Here is a 24579-nt window from a genome sequence, read left to right as displayed (position 1 = left end):
AAGTGACTGCACATAGTAGGTGCTCAGTGTTTGCTGAGTGAATGTAGACAAGTCCAAAGAGATCCCTTGCCTTCCCAGCTAGCTAGTTATTCCAATCTGATCTAACTCCATGTCTATTTTGTGAATCTTTCAGAGTTTCTCTAAATATCTACCTTTTCCATGAAGCATATCCTGAAGACTTTTATAAATCCAGCCCACTCTAGAGTTTCTTTTTTTTTTTTTTTTTTTTTTTTTTTTTTTTTTTTTTTTTTTTTTTTTTTTTTTTTTTTTGACAGGGTCCTTATGTAGCCCACACTAGACTTAAACTTGCTCTGTGCCAAGTCTGGCCTTGAATCCTCCCGTCCACACCTCCAGTTGGGATCTAAGGTATGTGTTACCATGTCCAGTTTTAAGCTCGATTATTTATTTAATATAAGACGGGTCTCCCTGTGTAACCCAAGCTCCAACATGTTAACTGTTTTTCAGTCTTAGCGGCCTGAGAACAGAGACCCCATGTACCATCGTGCAAGCTTTATAGTAGACAGTTTCAATAGGGTGGGGACTTGTTCTGACTTCTTTAATGCCAAGACCGAAAAGACGGTCTCGCACACAAATAAATCTTGATTATGTCTGAATGGCTGAATGGGAACACATTCCACCCCAAAACAGGTTAAAGCCGGATGACGAGCCCCGCCTTATGAATCATTCATGACTTGGGCCCCGCCCACACGGGGGGGGGTGACGCGCGCGTTCACGCTAAGGAAGCGCCTGGGCTCCCACGCTAGGCGGGCGGCCGGAGGTGCGTTCTGCGCCGGCGCCGAGCGTCCGGGAGCGGGCTCGCCTTCTCAGGTGCGCGCGCGCGGGAGGGCGGCGGCGGTGGCGGCGCAGTGCGCAGGCGCGGCGAGTGAACTGCGCAGGCGTCAGTCTTGGGCGGGCTGAAAGCAGCTGAAGCAGCGGCCGAGTCGGAGGCTCCGGCACAGGGGCGGGAGCTGAGGCGGTAGCAGACCGGCTGGCGGGCTAGCAAAAAAGCGGCGGGATGGTGGACTACCACGCGGCGAACCAGGCGTACCAGTATGGCCCGAGCAGCGGCGGCAATGGCGCGGGCGGCGGCGGAAGCATGGGCGACTACATGGCCCAGGAGGATGACTGGGACCGGGACCTGCTGTTGGACCCGGCCTGGGAGAAGCAGCAGCGCAAGGTGCGCGGCCCGTGAGCCGGGCTGGATGGCGTCCTGCGCGGGGCGGGGAGGGCTGGGAGGGGGGGTCCTGGGAAACAATTGGCCGGTCCGGGAACGGGTTTGGAGTCCCGGAGAGGGATTACAGAGCTTAAGAAAGCAATCGGGAATCTGGAGGGGGAGGGGGGAAGTGGCGGCCAGGTATGAGACAGGGAGAACTGGGGCAAACGAGATGATGATTCGAGAGGTTGAAATGAAGCTAAGTTTTAAGGCGAGATTGTAGGGTCGGAGGAAGCATTGGTAGAGCCCAGGCAAGCAATGGAGTCCCGGAAGGGAATTGGTGAGTCTGGATAGTATTTGGCCGTTTGGGAATCCCAGTATGGAGGAGATGGTCTGGAGTGCAGAGTCTAAAGAAGAGATTGGAATTGCAGAGAGCCTTAGTGTGTGTGTTTGTTGGGTGGGGGTGGTGGGGTTCTAGAAGAGATGAAGAATCAGGAAAGGTAAAGAAGGAGCACTAAGGAGAGGATTGTGGAATCCTGAGACAGGACGGAGGGCCAGGGAGTCTACATGGGCGTGGGGTGGCTAGGTGATATAGGACGGTCTGATGGGACTAGGGGCCTGAGAAGGTAGGTGTTGAGGGCAGAAGTTAGGGGCCTAGGAACAGATGTTTGTGAAGGGGATGAGGTTTATTGAGGGTGCCTTGCTGTAAAGGGAAGAAGACGATAAGGGGCGTACTAGAATTAATGGGGAGGCCCAAAAGAGTGTGGGTGAGAGGTAGTGAGACAGTAAAGGTTCCAGGCCCATGGGGAAATAGTTGAGCAAGAGTGAGAATAGTGGAAGACAGTAGGAGCTGGAGTGGAGGATAATGGGAGGAGGTTAGTTTGAGAAAATGGAAGTCTGATTAGAAAGGCCCTGGGTGATGCAGAGCCTGGGAAAGAAAGGGGGATTAATTGGGTGAGGAAGAAATGAGTGTCCTAGGAGAGTAGTGTCTTTTGATGAGGAGGGTAGGTAAAGGCATACTAAAATAGTATTTTCTGATGGTATTTAGGAGTGTGGAGGCAGTGTCAAAGGGACGTCACAGTATGGAGGGGAGGCCAGAGTAGGAGGCTAGGGGTGGTGGTGTGTTGGGGTGGTTGAGAGGGAAGCTCAGAGAGAGGTTGTGAGTATATGCAGGAAGAGCTAAAAAAAAAAAAAAAAAAAAAAAAGGGTGTGTTGAGTGGGTGAGAATGTGGGGGGTGGTTCACAAGTGTGCGAGGAGGCTGGGAAATTAAAATTGAAATTAGAAGCTATTTCATGCCTTCTAGAGGTTGAGACCTTCCAGATTTGTAACTTATTGATGGATGGGTACTGTGGCCCTTGCTCTTCAGGTGATCAGAACTGTGCTTTGGTGACTCTGCAGATGGGATATGTATGGAGTTGGGAGCGGGGGCCCTGAGGGTGTGGGAGAGAGCCGGTTTGGTGACATTTCCCAGACGCCCCCACCCCCCACCCCACCCCCCCGGGGAGGGCAGGGAAGTTGCTATATGGCTAGGCCCAGTCATCCAGTCTGGAGGGTCAGTGGTAAGAAGCTGCTGCCTGGGCAGCCTGAGGTGGACCAGGTGTAACCTTGGCTCAGTCATGATGTCAGCTGTATGCTCTCAGCAGTCATTAATGGGGTGGAAGTCAGCAGTGGGGTAACGATGGTGTCTTTCTTACCAAAAAGTGGGTGTGTAAAATAGCTGAGGAATGATAGCTGAGGAATGAATGCACTTTGAAAGGCAGGGGAGATCTAGTCTGGATCTCAACAATTATTTATTGCCTGAGGCCATGTGAGATTGGAAAAGGTTGAAAGTTGCCAAAAGACTTGGAAAGTTGGAAGGAAACGGGGTCACAGCCTTGGCTTTGAGAATGTTTTGGATCTAGCTTTTCTAATGTTTAGGTAAAAGTGCCATGCCCCTCTACCCCCCTTTTCCTTAGATAACAGGAGTAGGGGCCATCCTTCTTTCAGAAATACCAACCTCTGGTGCCTCCTTTTTCTCTATCCCACATTTAGGGGAGCAAGGGTGGTAAGGCTGGTGTGCATTCAGACCCTGGGCAGGAACCAGGACTCACCAGAACCCCCATGGCTGCCTGTGTCGCTTTCCTCTGCTCCTTCCTGGTTCCCTTCCTTCCCAGTCAGGAAAGGTTGAGGAACAGGGTGGCTCACAGTATTCTCTAAAGTCGCCTCAGCGGCTCTGTAAGGGCCCTGCTCTAGTGCGCTTGCTTTATAACCTACTCCAGCAAATATTTACACTCAGTTGTTCTTTAGGGGAAAAGTATTGCTTCACCTCTGCACCCTGTTCTGCATAGGCTAAGATCCCTGGTGCCATGAGGGAAGGAGTTAGGAAAGGAAGATACCAGTAGGTGCTTTTAATCCTCCTTACAGAGCGCCCAGCCCCCAACAGAATGGGCAGGACTTTCCTTTTTTTGTTTTATGACTGAGCCTTTCCCATGTTCCAGTGCAACTTTTGTGAATGTGAATGACAGGCCTTTCTTGCCTCTCCAAGGCATGTAGACACTCCCACTACAGGAAGCATGACAGTCTTGTATGTACCTGTTCACACACTCTAAAATTCTGTGGCTAGAACAGCTGAAGCAGGAGTTGGCTCAAGTCAAGAGTATGTCGTCTCTCTTACCTGGAAGCCCTTCACTCTGAATTCTAGGGGCCCTTATACCCAAGGCATTATCCACAAGGAGGTTATGCAACAGGTGTTTCACAGGGCAACCTTGAACATTGTAGGAGGACAGGGAACTAAGCTAGTTTTTAAAACTATTTTATTGTCGTTTTAGTCTGGGTTTATATTCAGGTTTTTCCTGACTCCTGAGCTCAGGTGATCCATGTGCTTTCCGAGCCGCATGGAATGACAGGCCTGTAAACAAATTCTTGAGCAATTAAGAATTCCTAGTTCCCTTCCAAGTTTGTCCCATCCAAGTGATGATCAGACCTAACCCTTAGGATAATGTGACTGAAGACCACTTTCCTAGAATGACCTCAGTAACATCTCCTGCTCTTGTGGAAGGGTGAGTTACCCACAAAGGTCTCACAGCAAGAGGAAATGCCTTGTTCTGGGATTGAGTGTTCATTGGCACGCCATTGTTTGCAGACCTCAGAGTTTAGACCCTGACCTTTGGCTCAGGCGGTATTAAATGTGAGTTAATTATTTGAAAGCTCTGATAGTGTTTTGTTTTTCTGTAAGTCATTCTTCTCCCTCTCCCTATTTTTCTTTTGGACTGATGATGAAGGTCCCAAAGTAGCCATCTGGTATCTGCTCCATTACTCTAATTGCGCCCCTCTGAAAAGCTGGCTAAGACTAACAGCTCCTTAGCAGCTTTCAAAATTAAATAACATACTTACCCCCCCCCCCAAAAAAAAAATGTAGCCAAACTGGGTTGTCCTCTGGAAACAAGATAAGTATGTGAGCTGGGTTAGTATATGCTGTGTGTGCCCTCTTGGGAGAAGAGAGGAGGAAGCACCTCAGCTGCCAGTATCCTGTTCCTCTCGCCCTCTTGGAAAATGTGTGGTGTTCTGGAAGCCCAGCACTCAAGATCTTGAGTCAGGCCCATCTCAAGTTCAGGGCCCGCCAGCATGAGCAAATATGGGGGAGACCTTTATTTCAAAAAAAAAACAAGCAAAGGAAATAGGGTAAGGTTTCTTCACACTTGAGAGCTGTGATCTGGTTGTGGCCCTGGAGTGGCATCTACCACTTCACTTAATCCTAGGCAATCCAGGGTATGTGTTGGGATGGGGGGATTGCCTTTTACGTTTTAAAACACCCTCCCTGGTTCCAGCTTCTGAGACCAACTGGGTGGTTTCTTTGGGAGCAGGAACTGACTCATCCTCCAGTTGAATGAAAATCATGCTAAAAGCTTTCATTTAATGGCAGCCAATTGCTTGGCCTTGTGGGGAAAATTGGGTGAAAGTGTTATGGGGGGGACCCAAAAAACGAATGACCCAGGAGTTGGCTTGTGATCCCAGCATTTGGTATTCTGAGGCAGGTGGATCACAGAGTTAGAGGCCAGCCTGTGTGACCTAATATTCAAGGCAAGCCTGAGTTGTTTAGTAAGACTCTAGCTGAGCATGGAGTAATGATATTTGTAATATCAGCTCACGAGAGGCAGAGTCAGGAGGATTATGAATAGTTTAAGGCTGGCTAGGGTTTTTACATAAAGTTTCAGGCCTGGTAAGGCTATATAGTAAGACCCTGTCTTAAAAGACAGCAACAAAAAGTCCACCAGGAAGTGAGGGTGTGATACTGTCTTCTTACCGAAGGGAGAGGCTAGCAGGAAGATCAATTAAAATGAATACTCACACTTAATATATTCACTTCATTACCCCACCTGGGAGCAGGGCCTAGTCTTGAATTCCAAGTCTAAACCTAACAGTTAGGTAGGTAAGGAGAGTTCTGCCATTTCAACATGCACTCTGCTTATAGCTGACTTTGGCCAGACAGCAGTCTTTCCAGAGTTGAGTGAGTTGGGAGTGCAGGTTATCTGGCAGTGCTGTCTAGTAGATGACAGCTAGGAGGAGGGAGCCAAAGAAAGCATCAATTTGGGAATGCCCAAGGAATTTGAGGCTGCTGAGATGAACACTCTAGGCTTTTGCCATACTGATTTATAGCGTGCTGCACATTGCACAAGCCTTTGACCAGATCTTTTCTTTCCTCTCCTTTTTTTTTTTTTTTTTTTTTTTTTTAATTGCCTTGTTATCTTGAGGGGGAGAAAATGAGCCAACAGCTGTTTGCTGTAGTCTCACTCACTCATTCAAGTTTTCTGAATAGCCCAAATATCAAGATGCTGATCTCCCAGCCCTGCTTGCTGTGTTCTTGCTGAGTGTCCACCTGCTTATCCTTATTTCCTTTGCTCTCCATGTCTCTGTACTCAGCATTCAGCTTCCTTCCCTCAGTTTTCTTCTGTCGCCTTTATTTATGTGTTTAGTTTTACAGAATAACAAAAACACTCATGTTACATTGTTGACGATTTTTTTCCCTCTCCCTTTCTCATGGAAATAAGAGGCTAGTGATATAGCAAGTTGGCAATTCAATGGCCCAGGTAACTGAGACACTGACCTATTAAAGGGGAGATGAAAGCAGATACAAAAACCATCTTTCCTGGACCAGTGAAAGAAGCCTTTATACCGAGTAGTTTGAGAGCTCAAGATTAGAGTCCTTTTAGTGAGGTTAAAAACATCATCAAAGAGGAGTTACAAGGAAGCATAGTTACAGTGTTGCAATGTAGGTGTCGGGGAATTGTTACAAAGTATCTGAAAGTGGCAGAACAGCTCTTAACACTTCAAGAAGATTCATGAATAACATTTTATTCGGTTGACCAGATATCTGGAGTCTAGTGTCATTGAATTAAAGAGAAACAATTATTTTCAATGTAGCCTCTTTTTAAAGATGAGAAGGCCCAAACCATCTGACATGGAGGGGCTTTCTGGCAGAAAGCAGCTTCTCTGTTTAGATGAACAAACCTGAGTGGTTGGGGATTTTAGCCCAGGAACAGTCTGCCTGGACTATAAAGTCCCTGAGACATTTATCTTGTTGCTATGCCTCTTTTGTTGTGGTTTTTTTCTCCCCACATCCTTCTCTTGTACATAGCAGATTGCCCACTGAAAGACCTCAGTAGCTAGTTTGAGCCACAGTTACTGGGGGGGCTGGTGACCATTTTCTTAGCTATGATGTACTGAAATGTTACCTGAAAAGCTTAAAAGCTTACTGGGATTTGATGTTTGCCACATGTTGTATTTGCTCCTCTGTTTTTGTAATGACCTCTCTCAACCACCAGCTCCCAACCAATAGTTAGGTAACATGCATGTGTGCATGAAGGAACAGACCCAAATAGATACTGTCTGCACTTAACTCAGTCTCCTAAACTCTTCCATACCCATGTTTACCTTACATACTTAATACTTAAAGGCAATCTTTTGTTTTGTTTTGTTTTTTTGAGACAGGGTTTCTCTGTGTAGCCCTGGCTGTCCTGGAACTTACTCTGTAGACCAGGCTGGCCTTGATCTCAGAAATCCGCCTGCCTCTGCCTCCCAAGTGCTGGGATTAAAGCTGTGTGCTACTACTGCCCGGCTCATACTTAATAAATAGCTTTAAGTCAATTTGAAATTTTTAGGTTTTAAAAACAAGTTGAAATCTGGATGTGATGGATGACACATGCTTGCAATCCCAGTACTTGAGAGGTGGGGGCAGAAGGAAAAAGAGGTGAAAGTTATCTTCAGCTACTGCTGAGCTTCTGACCAACCTGGGCTACACGGAGCACTTCTAATTTTTTTGAGACAGAGTCTAACTCTGCAGCCTCAGATGGGCTGAAATTCACAGAGATCAACCTGCCTCTGCCTCCTGAGTCCTAGGATTAAAGGTATGCACCACCATGCCTGACACTAAAAGCCCCTTTTTTAAAAAGGGGAAATCTGTATGGTGCCTGACAGATTTGGGTTCCCTGGCCATACATAAAAGGAAACTGTAAAAATAAATTCATGGAGAACAAAAGAATATTAAGTTCCAATGGGCTCTTATTCCTGCCTGAGGTGCTGGGCTGAGGCCAGCTCCCTTTGTTCAGAGGTGGTGCCTGCTGGTGGATATTGAAGACCATGTGGCAAGAGACCTGAAATCACTAGCTTAACTGGTGACTGACTTGAAGGGAGGAAGGGGTGAACCCTTTTGTGGCTCAAGGCTCTACAGAGGGTCTGTGGAAGATAGCCCTGAACATCCACCCCTTGTGCCTGCCACACTCAAAACTATCTTATCTGACCGTAGAAACATGTCCGGAAGTGGGCAGAGCAGTGACTCACCCTGGAATATTTGGTCCCTTGAATGTCCCACAAGATTTACTCAGAATTGAATGATCCTTGATTCATCCTTGCTCAGTTCCCCCCCCTTCCCATTTTTGTTTTCTGTTTCTCTTTTTGGGATAGGCTCTGATGTAGCCCAGGCTTTGTCAAATTCAATATGTAGCTGAAGATGAACTCAGACCCTCCTGTCTTTACTTCCCTCCCTTGTGCTGATATTTATAGGCAGGTGTCACTATGCCCAATTTGTGCCATGTTGGGACTGGAACCCAGGACATGGTGCTTATTAAGCAAGTTTGTTACCACTAAACTCCATCTCTAGGCCCCCTTCCTGATCTTTTTGAGACAAGTTTATGATATGTAAACCAGGAGGGCCTCAAACTCCTGCATCTGCTTTCTGAGTGCTAGGATTATAGGTCCACATTACCACTCCAGACTATACTGTAAATATAAGAGTATGAGCTGTCATTTGTTCCACAGTTTCTCTCCAAGGCTTGGTCTCCTTAGCCTTCCATACTGGAAGCCTGGGCACAGCCATGAATAAAGCAACTGCTTTCCTGTCTAAAAGGAAGCTGGTTCTCTCCTGTGCAGTTAAGATGCACCAATGTTTGTCTTCTAAGTATTGGAACAGAACAGGTTCTTTGTCTTGTAGTGGAAACATGGACATGGGGCAGTAGTAGTTGGAAGTGGCTGTTACTGCCTTGAGGAACACCATGAAGTCATCTTGGGAAATATCCTTGTGATGGTGTCGCAAGGACTGAATGGGTGCTGGAATACCAGCAGCACAATAGCATTTGTGTCTGCTGCACACAGAAGAAAGGCCACATTGTGGTTTGTTTTATCCTTTTTCAACTTTTTCCCTCAAAGGTGTGGGACTGAGTGATGTCTGTCACTGGCTTTCTAGTGGGTTTTCTGATAGTGGGTGGAGTGTAGGCAGCCCATCTTCTTAACTCTTCTCCCAAGTCCCATATACAAAGAGGACAGAGTTTCTCTAGAGTGCAAGTTTTTTGGTTTTTTGTTTTGTTTTTTTAAAGATTTATTTATTTTATATGTGAGTATACTGTAGCTGTCTTCAGACACACCAGCAGAGGGCATGGGATCCCATCACAGATGGTTGTGAGCCACCATGTGATTGCTGGGAATTGAACTCAGGTCCTCTGAAAGAGCAGTCAGTGCTCTTAGCTGCTGAGCCATCTCTCCAGTTTTAAGTGCAGTTTTAAGTTTAAGTGCAGTTTTAAGAATGTCTTTAAACTACTCCAGTACTCCAGAGTAAGGGACAGCAACAAGTGAAGTGTTGAGTCCCCCACTCCCCACCATAGTAGAGGAAGCCAATGTGAGGTTAGACAACCTTGTGGAAGGAAGCTTGCAAATGATTCAGCTTCTAGGGGTTGGGGGAAGAACAAAAGGATGACATGACAGGGTTGCTTGAGGGAGTGTCTCAGGCAGGAAGAAGAGTTGTGGGTCTTCTGTTCAGGTATCCGAATGACTGGCCTTTGATCACTAAAGGCCAAAGGCAGTTCTGGACACAGGGACACTCAAAACTGGCCGCTTCAGTCAGTGTTATCAGGGAATGCTCTCTCTCTCTCTCTCTCTCTCTCTCTCTCTCTCTCTCTCTCTCTCTCTCTCTGTGTGTGTGTGTGTGTGTGTGTGTGTGTGTAGCACATTAGCACTCTTGTCTGACTAACTCTGGTGTGAATAGAAGGTATTTAATTGCTCTCACCATGGAAACCAGTCTGCTTACTATTTGGGAGTGCTGCACCCAACCCAGGGGCCTCTGGGCAGAAAGATGCTGCCAGGTGTCTCACAGGAAAAGGCCCAAATGTCTTGCACAGTGGCCATGCCCAGAAGGGTATAAGTGGCTCTGTTCCCTGACAAGAAGAGAAGTTGGGCCAGCCTCCTTTATTGATAAGGGATATGCACAGCAGCTGGTGGCTTTGTAGCCACTCTAGGGTCTTTTTTCTCTAGGTTTTTAGAGTTGGAATTTCAGCTATGTGGCCTTTTGTTGTCTCAGTGCTGGGGGTTGAACCCAGGACCTCACATGTATTAGGGAACAGCTTTACCCTGAGCTACTAAACAACCCCTCCCATGTGTCTTCAGATTTTGCCTGTTTTTTACAAGCACAAATTAAAAATTCTAACGTTCTCATCAGACCCCAAGAGCAAATAAAGAGCACTATTTAAAAAAAAAAAAATCCACATCTTTCCATCTCTGAGAACACCCCCGTCCTTTCCTTTAAGACACATGGCTCATTAAATTCCTGATGAAACTAAACATACTTTTGAGAAGCGCGGTCCTGGCTGGTGCCGACATGGCTTGCTTTGGGAGAGGCTGGGTTTTCTTTGTTCTTTTCTTCCTTTCTTTTCTTTTTTTAACTTTAAGACTTAACCTAATCTTCTAGTTTGGGCCTATGAAGTAAACCCAGTTTCAAAATTCAAAATGTCTGGAAGCAGTGACTTGCCAGGCTGCTTCAAGGGTAGTCTGATGAATTGGCCCTTCTTGCAGGCTGTCTGTGAACCAGTCATGATTCAGATTTTCAAGTCCTGGAAGGTGTCCAGACAGTAAACATCACCAGGGTTGGAGGCAGTGACTTTTTTTTTTTTTTTTTTTGGCTCATTTGAATGGTACTGCCAAGACTGTGGTAGATTTGACTTTCTGTAAAACAGAACGGCCTGTATCAAGATGTCTTTTTCAGAGATGTTGGTTTTAGTCACCCAGACCTATGGTTCTTGGTGGGGTGGTCAGGAAATACCTACACCAGTGAGGGAAGGACCTTTTTAGTCACTTTTCCCTTTTCCTGCTTTTCAGACAGGGTCTCACTGTGTAGTCCTAACTAGCTTGGAACTCACTATGTGGACCAGGCTGACACTATGTGGATCTGTCTACCCCTACCTTCCAAGTGTTTGGGATTAAAGGTGTGTGTGGACACTCCCAACCCCTACACACACACCTGCCTTGGCCACTTCTTAAAACTTTTTTTTTTAATACTAGAGATTAGATCCAGGGATCTAATCATGGATGTTCTGCAGACTACCACTGTGCCATATCACTAGCATGCCAACCTCTTCTCACTTTGAGAAAGAGTCTAGTACAAAACCCTGACTAGTCAGTTACCACATAATCAAGACTGGCCTCTAATAATTGGTATTCCTTCTGTCTTGGCTGGTATTATAGACCACCATGCCCAGCTTTTATAACTCAGTGATGGGGTCAACTGATGGAAGAAAATTTATTACACTGATAGCTCTGAACTCTTTCTGGATGCCTGGTTAATGGCTATCCCCAAACTGGGGGAGGTGTGGAAAGATCACTTGGATTCTACTGCAACACAGGAGTACCCCAAGACTCAATGGAGCAAGCTCTAACCCTAAAGATAGAAAACCCACAGACCACTGTACTCTCTGAGCAGCTACCGAAGACTTGAGAAAATTCTAGGCCTTTTGATAAACAAGCCTAAGTCAACCCTTGCCAAATACGGCCTGCTCTAAGACTAGGGTTAGCTTAGGAGACAACTTTTCTTGCCTAAAAATAAATTCCTGTATCCTATCAGACATTCCAAGCATAGTTAGAAAATGAGATTTCTGAGGAGTGGCAGTTCAGGCTCTAATGGGTTCAGTTTTGTCAAGAGTTCAGGGCCTCTGGGGACTGTTGGGATTGGTGTGTGGCCACTAAGGAAGTTGGAGGACCAAAATGCAGGCCTTCTTCCACCTCATTCTATATGTTCTCAGTTGCCTTGGAAGTTAGTGGGGAGGACACTACACATGTACATAAGGTAGGTAGGGGTCTGTGGAGATGTTCAATGAGCAAAGTGCCGGGTGCACAAGGATGAGGACTTGATTTAGGGTCCCTAGCACATGTAAAAGCCAGCCATGGCAACACATGTCTGGAACCATAAGGTACATATGTGTAGGAAAACAGGCAGATTTGGAAGGCTTGCTGGTAGTCAGAGCAGCAACTTCCAGCTTCAGCAAGAGACCCTGTCTCCAAAAGAAGGCTAGAGATATAGCCTTCCTTAATGAAGAGCCTGTACTTCTCTTGTAGAGGACCAGGGTTTGGTTCCCAGTGTTCACTAGGCAGTTCAAAATGGCCTATAACTCTAGCTCCAGGAAATTCAACACCCTCTTCTGGCCTCTGGGCACTCAGATACATGAGATACACACAAACACATTCTCTCTCTTTCCCCCCCCCCTTCAGAAAAACAGGCAGATGCAATGAAGGAAGACATGACAGTGTCAGCCTCTGGCCTCTGCATGTGCCTGCACAGGTTAGTGTGGGCACACACAGTAAACATGATAACTTCAGGTTGGACTGTGTGCTATAAACTAATGGCAGCTAGCATTTTACTCTGGTATATTGTGGTCTGTCAGCACATAATCCTCTGAAGATTTTATCCTCACAGTACATGAGCAGCAATGGGACTGTGGGCTGGGTTGAATAACACCCATCTTTAATCCAGGCAAGTTCAAGTGAGCCTAGGCTGAGAGACTGTCTCAAGTAAGGAAATGAAAATGATTGTGTTTACCTCAGATAATCAATGTAGCTGTGAGATAAACTGATGCAGGCCAGAGTTGAGCAAAGGTATGGCTCTCTGGTCTATGCTCTCGTTACTAAGCTCTGCCCTGGACTAGAGATTGGGAATGGCTCTGGATCGGTCGGGAAGGTCTCTGACGTGGGCACTTTAGCTGTTCCCTACAGTGGAGGAAGGCCAGGGTGTCAGAGTCTGCTTGGCACAGCCATCTCAGAGCTTTGGCTCCTGACGTGCTGATAAGGTGGTGAGGAAACTGGACATTGCAGCCTTTTTCTCCTGGGTTCCTTGGGCAAGCCAAACCAGAACTGACTTCTAAAGTGGGAACCCCCAAACTGCACTACAGTAAAGCAAACAAAGGCTTAATTATCTCTGTGATCGTGCTGCAGTAGGCACCTGTGTTTGATTAAAGCCTGGGTGACTGGAGTCTGGAGTTTTACAGCACTGTATGCTCATGCTTTGTAGTCTGACTGCACCTAACTTTCACCACATGGACAGGTCCAACCCCCTTCCCATCCCAGGTCCCATCGAGAGACACCACAAATCGTCTTTTCCGCCTTAAAGTGTTCACTGCCCCTTTGAAGCCTGAAGCCTGTATGTTGTTCCAACTGTTGGCTTTTGAGACAGGGTCTCACTATGTTATCCATTCTTTTTTTGTTTGTTTGTTTGTTTTGTTTTGTTTTCGAGACAGGATTTCTCTGTGTAGCCCTGGCTGTCCTGGAACTCACTCTGTAGACCAGGCTGGCCTCGAACTCAGAAATTCGCCTGCCTCTGCCTCCCAAGTGCTGGGATTAAAGGCGTGCGCCACCCCCACCGGGCTGTGGAGCCTTAGTTTTAACAGAGCTCTTGTAGGCCCTCTCCTGTAAACCCCTCTCCCACCTACTCTGTCTTCCCGTTTCCTCCGGTCAGGTGGGTCTAGGGCTACTCAGTTCAAAGGAGGTGGACTTTTAGGTGATTACATCTCAGCATTTCTGCTTTTGCATCCTGTTGGAAGCCAGTGCAGGACAATGTAGTCTCATTGGGCCCATGGCTATTTGAAGACTCAGCTTGTCAGACTAGTTGTGTGGCTTTTACTCCCTAGAGGGAGGAGCAGAGAGAAAGAGCTTGGGGCTCTTCGTGAACACTCTTGCTTTGTGCACACTGTATCAGGGAGAAGGTAAGTTCCTGTATACTCTGTGAGCGTGGCTTTGGATATGCCCTGTCCTGCAGAGATTCTATAGCATACATCTCTCTGTCAGCAGAAGCTAAAGGAGGAGTGGAGTCAACTCTGTCTTAGTGGCCCAGGCAGCTGGCTGCTTTAGTCAGAAAGAAGAATGTGCGCTGTTTGCTGTTGGCAGAGAACCCATGTAACTTATTAAATCTTTCAGTAGCTGTATGGCAGGGTAGCTGTGTGTGTGTGTGTCTGTGTGTGTATTTATCTTCATCTCTTCAAATATGAAATAAACTTTTTCTTAATAAAACTGACTCAGTGGACAAAAAGGGTACAGTGAGGGGCAAGTGTGTCGGAGTCTATTGTGTGCCCCCCTCATGCAGACTGCGCCTAGTATCTATGGTGGGTGGTTTATTATACATTTATGTTCACCTGAACCTGCTCCAGGTTACTACTGTAGATAGAAAAGTTTTTTTGGCGGGGGAGGGGGGGGGAGAAGCTGTGTTTCCATTAAACTGTAAAGCGGAGGAACGATTCTTGAAAGTGGCCACTTAGATAGCAAAATGAGGGGCCACTGGCTACAGAATAGGTTTGCATTTTATAGCCAAGCAGCTTCTTGTGTAACTTGAGTTGGGGCTCCATGGGCCCTGGAGTCTAGTACTCAGGTAGAAACATGACCGCCAGGGCTGAACAAGCAGCCCTTGCTGGGCCTCTCTGCTGAGTGGAGCTCCATGCAGAGAGAGCCTTTGGGGTATGAGAGAAACCGGAGACCCGGCCCATGCTCTCAAGGAGCTCACAGTGTTTCTGGATAGAGAGTAAAGCTACATGAGACCTCAGAAGGCCACTAAACTGCACACCAACAAGTCTACAGTACTCTAGCTGTGTCCTGGGAGAGGAAAGGGGTGACAAAGGACAGGTGGGATCAGTCATGGACATTTTCATAAAGGAGGTGAGTGTGAGGATGGGGACTGTGTACCACAGCTTTGGGCAAGGTTTTTTTTTTTGGGGGGGGGGCAAAGTTGGAGGAGGGTTCTACATGCATATCTTCTGCTTTCAAATAGTGCTTCCTCTGATGAATATTGTCTATGTGGGATCTCCAGGTGTTAAAGGCGGGCGCCTTACGTGCTTTAGCTCAGCTATGTTTGGAACCCTTTGAGTAACCAGACCCTAGCCTCTGAATTCCAGTCCATGTAGGGCCCTCTTATTTTTTACAAGTAGAGTGTTATTAGTGGAAACCCAGGTAGGGACCTGTTCTGCCTCTGATGTTTAGACAGTTAGCTTACCTGTGTTCTAGAAATCACTCTGTAGCTGGGGCTGCCTTCAGACTTGTAGTCGTCATCCTTCACAGGATTCAGTGAAGCTGAGCAAGTTAATGAACACCTGGGATCCCTGTGCTCCGGAGGGCTGGGAAAATTAGAAGTTCAAGGTCATCCTCAGCTTCTTCTTCTTTTTTTTTTTTTTTTTTTTTTTTTTTTTTTTTTTGGTTTTTCTGTGTAGCCCTGGCTGTCCTGGAACTCACTCTGTAGACCAGGCTGGCCTCTGCCTCCCAAGTGCTGGGATAAGGCGTGCGCCACCACTGCCGGCTCATCCTCAGCTTCATAGTGGACTATATGAGATACTGTCTCAAATTCAGACAAGACAGGAAGCTGGGCGTGCTGGATCTCTGAGTTCACGACCAGCCCAGTCTACTGAGTGAGTTCCAGGACAGGGCTACATTGAGAGGCCCTGTCTCAAAAACCAAACAAACATAAATAACAGGGACACATCTTTTGTATGTCCAGTTGTGTTTCTGCATCCTGTGCAAGACCACACACTGCCACTTTGTGCAGATAGCCAGCCATATCACCCTAGTTACTGCCGTTCTGTATGATGGTCCCAAAGATCAGTGAGGCTGGCCAGAACATTGTATAGGTGATATATTGCCCCTGCAGTGCCCAGAAGTACTCTAACCTAAGAGTTATTTTTACTGACAAGCTAAATTTCCAGGTGCCAGTAATAGAGTTGGCTTATGGAATTGAAAAGATTCCATCCCATGAAACACTTGACTGAGGTTTTTGTTTGTTTGGGTTGTTTTGTTTTGTTTTGTTTTTAAATGCCGTATTCAGTTGCTGATGGTCAACTGTGTGACTCAGACACTGCAGTGCCCTTGATGAGCTTCATAAACTGACATCTTTGGGCAGTGTCTGGCCTCTGTAAGATAAGGCTAGCATCACTATCTGTGCCTTTGTCCAAGTGGCATCTTCCCTTCTGCCGATGATGCATGAAGCTCATACTTCAGCTCCACTCAAGCAGAAAGGGCTGCAGTTACCTGGTGGTGCTGTCTCCTCTTCTTCTACCTGGGATTAATAGGTTTGCTGCGGGGTGAACGAACCAGCAGGGGTGCTGTGGGATAGTCATCACTGTAGCCTGGTGCATTAAGTCCAGAGGGTGGAGAAACAGAGCCAGTTTCTGTTTCCTTTTCTGCCTATTCAGGATCTGGTCAAAGCTGCCTGACGGTCTTTCTGAGGTACCCCTTCTCTCTTTCATGAAAGGCAGAGAAGTTAGGAAGGCCACTGCTCTATCAAATGAGGACCTGAGATTCATGCTTGTAGTTGGGGAATATATTGTTTAACCCCCATTTTGGGAAAAAAAAAGTTTCTGGGCCATAAGTTGCAAAATACTTTTGCATGAACCAGGAGTGTGGCATATGCCTGTAATCCCAGTACTTGTGAGGCAGAGGCAGGTATTTCCCAAGTTCAATGCTAGCCTGTGTTATATTGTGTGTGTGTGTGTGTGTGTGTGTGTGTGTGTGTGTGTATGTATGTATGTATGTATGTATGTATGTATGTTAAGTTTCAGTGTTGTGTTGGAACGGGCATCCCTTTACTTCACAAGTTATTCTGAGCTTTGACCAGGACAAATAGTGATCCAGAAGCAGGTTGTAAGCACTCCATCCTGAATCCAGGCACTGTTTGCTGTTTTGGCCTCCACTTCAAAGGGGTTGAACGTGCTGTTGAAATGGGCAACACAGTAGAAAACCCAGCATCATCCCTTTCCTTTAGTTCTCCCCCAGGGAGCTCTAGAGCCTAAGCCCTGCCTGTGACTTCAAATGAGCACCCTCCCATCAAGTTGTAAGTGGCATGGCCTAGCCCTCTCTGTCCATCTGGGCTTCATTATCTGGGAGGTGGCTGCTTGTTTCAGAGTTGAGTCCTGAACAGTTTTGTGTCTGGATGAGCTACAGATAGTATCAGCAAGACTTCTCCATGGCCAGCACAACAGCTTGACAAATTTGCAGTCAACTGAGAGTCTTTTTCCCTAGGTTTTTCTCCAGTCCCCTTCAAAGCAAAAGAAAAAAGAAAAATCCTATGACCTCATGTTAGAATCGAACCTCCCCCCATGCTCACTTGCAGTTAGCAGCCATTTCTTCTAAGGGATGTAGAAACAGGACCGTTTTCCACTGATAACCCCCAAGTAACTGCCCAGAAAGGCTGCCAACACAGGGTCACAAGGTACACTGGAGCCTATGCTCAGATGTCAACCCCAAGCAAGGGGCCCTAGAGGGCTTAGCAGAACTGCGACACCCCCTCCCCCCAATAAAAAACTTCTGCCTGCTGCTCATCTCCCTTCCTTCTTCGCAGCCCCCCTTCCTGGGGTCACTTCCTGATGCCATTCCTCAACTTAGCCCCTATCCCCCCCAAAGCAATCAAATCCACAACCTAATATGGAAAAAGAATGAGGAGAATGTCCGCCTCCCAGCCTCTCCCCTAACAGGGCTCAGGCCCACAGCAAATTTGGAAAATGTTATAGCAGAGTGACAACTGACTGAGGGCTGGGATGGGGGATGGGGGCTTGGGGGTGGCTGTACAGGCACAACCACTCTCAGGACCCTGAGGGAGGACCACCCTGCTCGCACTTTCCAAATCAGGCTATTGACACTCCTGTAGCACAAAAAAAAAAAAAAAAAAAAAAAAAAGTATATGGAAAGTAACAGCCTGAGTCAGCCGCACCTTCTGTGTGGGCTTTACACATCAGGAGAGCACTAAGTACAAAGTCAGTGCAGAGGGAGCGAGCATGGGAGCCATGCAGATCCAAACACTTGCCTCAGAGACGAGTGCTTTTCTTACCCTTTACTGTGCCAGGGTTAAATTATCTTCAGTGTTAATTAAAACTTGCCAACGTTTAGAGAGGGGCCCCTCAGAAATCTGTCACCTCTCCTGCATCATTATCCCAGGCAAGTCAAACTCCTGAAGTCCTATCCATTTTAGACTAAGGAGAGGGAGGACCAATCCTCTGGGGGTTGGGGGGGGGGCCTCTCTGGACCAGAGTGACTTGTTTTGGAGGTCAGGCTTCCTAATTAACCTGAACTGGGGTGGGGAAGGAAGAGGAGAAAGAACCAGCATAGGAATGTGCCAGCTCTTTTCACATTGCTAATTACAGCAAGCATGAGGTCATCCATAAATATATCTAATTCTTTAGCTTTTAATTAAGGCACTCATTAAAAGCATGGGCAAATTGTGTGTGTGTGTGTGTGTGTGTGTGTGTGTGTGTGTGTAAGGGAAAAACACAAAAAGTCTTTGTTTTGCCCTGACAGGATGGCTCAGATCAGGCAAGGGACTGAGGTACTGGGCTGGTTTCCTGTCTTCAGAGCCTTTGCAGGAAACTCAGTGTGAACAATATTTGTGACCTTGCCAAGGACCCAAAACCTGGATGATGTCATTGTTCTAAGTCTGTAGTTCTCAACCAGTGGGTTTCAACCCCTCTGTCTGTGTGTGTGTGTGTGTGTGTGTGTGTGTGTGTGTGTGTGTGGTGGGAGTCAAACTGCCTTTCACAGGAGTCGCACGCATATCAGATATCCATCCACATTGTGATTCATAACTACCAAAATTAGTTATGAAGTAGCAGTGAAATAATATTATGTTGTGGGGGTCACCAAAACACAAGAAACTGTACTAAAGAGTCAAAACGTTGGGAAAGTTGAGAAACACTGCTATAGTTGACACCACCAAACATCTGGCCTGGGGTGGTGCATGTGTGTGTATGGGGTGGGGTAGGAATATCTGTCAGTCTTTTATTTTTTTTCTTTTTAAGCAAATCAAATGGAAGAGAATTGTAAGAGGATCTTAAATTAGCATGGTGAGACATATCCTTAATCCCAGTATAGGAGGAGGCAGAGGCAGGTGGATCTCTTTAAGATTGAGGCCAGTCTAGTCTACAAAGTGAGTTCCAGGACAGCCAGTGCTACACAGAGAAACCTTGTCAACCCCCCAAAAGAAAGAAGGACAAAAAAAGTGTGTGTGTGTGTGTGTGTATGTGTGTCTTAGATTCAGTTTTTCTAATTAAAACAAAACAAATCATTGTTACTAGTCTTTCTCCTCAGAATGCTGCTCTTTTAGAGAGAGCCCTTTCTGAAAGGCTCCCTCTTGGTGCTGTGTGTAACTGGCAGTTCTCCTCATGAAGTAAGAGCTAGTAGCTGCTCCCTCCTGCATGAGGAAGGATGGAATCCAACACAAAGCTAGATTGATACATCGGATTCTTCTGCAGAAAGCATTTCAGAAGACTCCCCAGGGCAGTGAGTTGGCATCTTTACGTTGTTCATCTTCCATGTGCCTCCAGGAGCCATCTGGATTGTCTCCGAACAAAGGACAAGCTTTGTATCTTGTCATTTTTTTCCCTGCCTGGAAGTCTAACAGAGAGGCACAAACACAGCCTTGAAATGAAAGCAACAAAAATAAACTCAGAGCAGCGTTGTGTAAGGACATTAATGCAATACATACAAGCTGGTGAACTATTTATGTGTAGAAGCACCCATAAGAAGATCAGGGAAGTGCCCAAGCCTTTGAATTCCAGACAAACCACAGGCAGTCACCCAGATGGGGCTGTAATGTGGTGTCTCCTTTCATGCTTTGCATAGTCTACTTTCTGGATGGAACTGGGCCTCTAAAGTGAATGCAGGTTCCAGATACAGTTAGTTAATATGTCCCTACTAACAGCCTTAGAAGGAAGTGTGAAGATTAAACAAAAAAGCCATGAAAGTTTCCTGTGGTTCATATCCTGTCTGTGGGGTGTGTGTGTGTAGGTATGTATGTGTATAAGCCTAATAATGGCTTTAAAACAGTCAAATCAACGCGCATACCTACCAGTGCTGAGAATGGACCCAGGGCCCTGGGCATGCTCACTGTGCCACCAGTGATGGATTCTAGGCAAGCCCTTCATGAGCTCTAGCCCTTGCAGTTATGTCCTGGAAAGGAGGAGAGTGTTTAGAGGGTGTAGCTTTGGGTCAGACATGTTGACTGATCCGTTTGTGCAGTGTCCTTGATGCTGCCCTCTCTGGGGTCAGAAAGGATCCTTAGGGCTCCTCTGATTAATGTGGGAATAGTTGTTCTCTCTGAACACAATTTGGAAAGTACTGGGAGGTGAAGGGGCACTACTCACTCTGTCTGTCTATCTATTCTCTCTCTCATTCTCTCTCTCTCTCTCTCTCTCTATCTATCTATCTATCTATCTCTCTATCTCTCTCATTTTCCTCTGTAGCTTTAGCTGTTCTGGAGCTCAGTCTATACACCAGGCTGGCCTTGAACTCAGAGATCTGCCTTCCTCTGCCTATGATTAAATAATAAATAATAACTTTATCTTTTTTTTTTTTTTTTTTTTTTAAGTTTTTCAAGACAGGGTTTCTCTGTAATAGCCCAGCTATCCTGGAACTCACTCTGTAGACCAGGCTGGCCTTGAACTCAGAAATCCTCCTGCCTCTGCCTCCCAAGTGCTGGGATTAAAGGGGTGCGCCACCACTGCCCAATAAATAATAACTTTAAAAAATAATGTTGAGATTAAAGGTGTTCATCCCCCACTGCTGACATAATTCAACTCTTAAACCAAACAGTGAGTGATGTGTAGACCTAAAATCCGCAGGAGCACTCGCTCTGTAGACTGCCTGCCACCTGTTTCATGCTCTTGGCCCTGTTGCTGCCTCTTCTGACTGTTTTTCCCCCTATGAACTGCTGTTTCAGAATCCTCTTAGCGGAGGGAAAGAATCCATTCCTCCTGCTCCTTAGTGGCCGCCCTGATAAAAAGGTGAGGGCAGAAATGCATTATACTGGTGTGAACTCAGTACATTACCTTAGGTAATTGATATGGATTCTCAAGAATGTATATGCTTCTTTCATACAAATACACATTTTCCTAAGCTCTGACCTTCTGGGAATTATTTTTGTTTGCTTGTCCAGAAGGGCCTAAAATACATACATGTGCACACACAGGCAACTGTTTGCACCCACAGTAGCCTGGGGAGCAGGCTTCACACAACCTGCCAGTTCAAAATCTACACAGAAACCACATGGGCAAGAATATTTGTCTAGGACTGACCCTTTAATTTTGACCTGGAAGATGTTGACAGTCCCTGTTTGGGAAGGTCACTGCCAAGCCCTGGGTAGAAGGAACTCCATGCTTCCTACTGTTGCGTGTTGATAAACCGCAGGAAAGCAGGATGTATAGTAGGCACTCAGATGTGTTGACGCTTGATGAAGAATGGACGTGAATCCTGAGAAAGCAGGTTTTCTGAGGTCTTAATTGAATCCTGTGCTGATTCTGTTATTGGCTTCACTGTCATCATCAAACTTTGTGGAAGCTGCCTGTGAAAAGCCAGGAAATGTCTCCATCAAGGCAAAGCCCTCAACTCTTGACTTTTTTTGGGCTCTGTTGCCTTTGAGCTGGTGAGTATTTCCTGATTCGATTGTTTTCTCAGGCTGGCCTTGAGTTCTTAAATGTTCTTTGTGTGCCTAGAAATAGCTGGAGGAAAAATGGTTGCAATGCTTTGCATTGCTCACCACTTCCGTGTGCACGGAAACTGCCTGAGGAGAGGGCTGTGCATCTAGAAAAATGTCTGGATAGAGGGACTTTATCAGCCACTGGACTGCCATATAATCCTATAAAGAGAACATTTCTAGATTCCCATGGATTTGCAGCCCTGGGAACATCAGGGTAGGGACCAACATGCAGGGGCTTCTTTTAGTGGCCTTCGGTGCCAGCTGTGTGGATCATGTAGCAGTATTATGTGAGGTTTTAGAGAGGTTTTTTGTTTTGACAACAGTCTCAATACCCCTGGCTGGCCTGGGAATTGCTGTGTAGACCAGGCTGGATTCAAATTTTAGATCCTCCTGCCTTAACTTCCTGGGTGCCAGGGTTCCCGGTGTACACTCACCATACTCAGTTTTATAAGGGGTTGTGCCCTCCCCCCATCATATCCTTTTTGGGGGATTTGGAATGAATGGAGAAAGGATGGCAACTAACTGGAGCAGAGTATGAGAAGCCATCTTACCAGCCTCAGAGTTTTTGTTGTTTTGTTGTTAAAGTGGTGAGAACAAATTAGTCCTCCTGTCCTTGTGGAGCTGACAATGCAACCCAGCACACAACTCTCAGATAATGTAGTGTTCCAAGGTGAACACTCTTTCTGAGGTGAAATGAGGCTGGGAAGGAGAGGCCTGGAGAAGCTGGTCAGAGTTGAGAAATAGGCCACATGTCTAGGGGCCAGGTGGATAGAGCACCCAGACCAGGCCCTCGTGAGGGTCTTGGATTTTAGTCTAAATGTGACAAAAAACATTGTCCACATGTTTTAGACACTGAGTATACAGCGTTGAAAAGACCAGAACCAGCCCTGCCCTTGGGAGGCTCCCAGGCAAGAGAAACACCTCAGAAACTGTGTCGTTTGAGGCTGGTACAGATGGCACACCAGCTCATAAAAGATTCCTTCAACTTGGCCTCCTCACATGCACTCGGCATTGATAAACAGCCTTGGAGATAAGGGGACCTGGCTTGCCTCAGGCCACCCAGCCTGTGAGCAGCAGAACTGAGAACCAAATTGAGCTTTCCCCTTTGTTGGCTATTCTAGCAAGATGGTTGGTCTCTTGGTGAAGCTTGGGATTCAGGCATGTGATGGCATCATGTCCAGAGGATGGGCTGTGGTGAGGAGAGAGCTGGCCACATCTATGGTTCCATAGCTCATTTCACGGTTCCCTGGACCCTTCGGCAGGAGAGAGGCATTTGAGTAAAGATTATGTTGGGGAACCTGACTAAGTAGTGGGAAGTAGAGAGTTGAGCTAGGCCTTCTGAAGTTGGCTGCCTATATATGGCTTGGTCTCAAGGAGCAGGTGACGGTAGTGGGAGTTGTTTTCTGTGCTGCTATCGGGAGGTGCCCAGTAACATTCCTTTGTAGACAAGCACAAACTAGATAGCTTTGAAATTGAAGGTTTGAAACCAGCCAAAGAATTAATCCTGGTCTGAGATTCACATGATGAGAGTACAGCCAACCTGGATTGGGTGTGGTTTTCTTGACTGTTGCTTTTTAATAAGCCCAGAAATAACTTTGGAGAAGGAGGATCTGTGTGAGCATCTCGATGCGTTCTTGAGAGCTGACCTGGGTGCCTCCAGCTATCTGAAGGGCTCAAGTCCATGTTGTAACACAAGCACTTTGGCTAATGAGGTGTCAGGCAGAGGTTTCCTGGTGAAGGTTCAGCTGAGTGAGCTCAGTGAGAGCACCCTCCCCCAGAGGCCTGACCACAGGAGTCATATACTTGTGAGTCTTGCTGTTGGGGCCCCTTTACTGGGACCCATGTGTTTAGGTTCTGAGTACTACCATATTCTTGAGCTTGTTTCTAGGGATACAGGCTACAAGCTGGAGTGTACTGGATTCTCTACCTGCCTGAGGGACTTCAGGCAAAGAAGCCTCAGTTTTCTTATTTACAAAATCATGGCCAAGAGTGGTCAGGATTCAGAGAGATGGCATCTTCATGGAGTTTGGGAAGGGGGAACTTTGAAGAGAGATCCATGGTGTCACATTAGAAGCCAGCTCTTTATGGAAGACTGAGCTGCAGTCAGTTCAGCTGCCAGATAGTAAGTGTGTCTTCCCCATTCCACCTCAGAGGTGATAGTAGATGGAGCTGAACTAAAGCAAGAGAAGACAGTACACTAGGTAGTGGTGGAGCTGGTAGGTAAGTCCTTGGAGCGGGCTTAGAGGGAGCCAGTGCGTGCGCCCCCCCTCCCCCCAGCCCAGCCCATAAATCTCCCTAAGCATGTGTTGAGCTAGCATACATCATGCAGAGTGCTTCATGTATGTAGCCTTTAGACCAGATATTAGGAGGTACACAGGGAGTTTTGCTTTGCTGTAGACAGGCCCAGAAAAGCCCAAGTTGTAGCTTTTCATCCCAGGAAGCCCTGAGGGGCCCACCACTTCTGAAACAGCCTCTTTGTCCCATTGTGAGAGCACAGCCAGGCGTTCAAGTCCTTGTACCAGTCGGAAATATTTTGGCCCAAGCATTGCCTTGAGCCCTCTGAGCTGTTCTCACAGGGCTGAGCATCATCTTGCTTGGGTTGTTCCTAGGTATCTTTGTTCCCAATGATGGGGCCCTGTGGCATGTGCTTTGTCCACTAGTCTTTCCAGTCACATCTACATTATCCCAGATCCGGTCATGTTCTCTCCTGCCTGGTGCCTTCACAGGGGCCTCTGTGCTAGCCTCTTTCCATTTCAACACCGCCCCTCCCTCATTCTTTAGACCTTAGTTTTTACTGTCATACTTGTAGAATGGCCATACCTCACACATTCTCTCTCTCTCTCTCTCTCTCTCTCTCTCTCTCTCTCTCTCTCTCTCTCACCATACATTGGTGTTCTGCCTGCATGTATGTCAGAGGGCATCAGATCCTCTGGAACTGGAAAGTTACAGACAGTTGTGAGCTGCTGTGTTAGAGCTGGAATTGAACCCAGGTCCTATGGAAGAACACCCAATGCCCTTAATATATGGTCCAGCCATCTCTCTGCCTGCCTGCCTGCCTGCCTGCCTTCCTTTCCCTTCCTTTCCCTTCCTTTCCCTTCCTTTCCCTTCCTTTCCCTTCCTTTCCCTTCCCTTCCCTTCCTTTCCCTTCCCTTCCCTTCCTTTCCCTTCCTTTCCCTTCCTTTCCCTTCCTTTCCCTTC

General features: G+C 46.8%; 1 protein-coding gene across 10 annotated transcripts in view; it reads left to right on the top strand.

Annotated features, from left to right (window-relative positions):
* Nucleotides 1–873: 873 nt before the first annotated feature.
* The window catches only part of Actn4 (actinin alpha 4), a 70132-nt gene continuing 46426 nt past the window's right edge, over nucleotides 874–24579 (top strand). For 3 of the 10 annotated variants that reach the window (XM_034520008.2, XM_076930875.1, XM_076930911.1), the window contains exon 1: nucleotides 888–1177. In XM_034520008.2, coding sequence (XP_034375899.1) covers nucleotides 1016–1177 — 162 coding nt within the window. In that variant the 5' untranslated portion in view covers nucleotides 888–1015. Of the gene's footprint in view, nucleotides 1178–24579 lie in introns of all 10 variants that reach the window. The other 7 variants (XM_034520001.2, XM_076930870.1, XM_034520017.2 and 4 more) reach the window with 5 other exon arrangements.

The sequence above is a fragment of the Arvicanthis niloticus genome, chromosome 1, assembly GCF_011762505.2.
Source record: "Arvicanthis niloticus isolate mArvNil1 chromosome 1, mArvNil1.pat.X, whole genome shotgun sequence".
NCBI lineage: Eukaryota > Metazoa > Chordata > Mammalia > Rodentia > Muridae > Arvicanthis > Arvicanthis niloticus.
The sequence above is the reverse complement of the archived record's forward strand: the minus strand, read 5'-3'. Positions and strand labels throughout refer to the sequence as shown.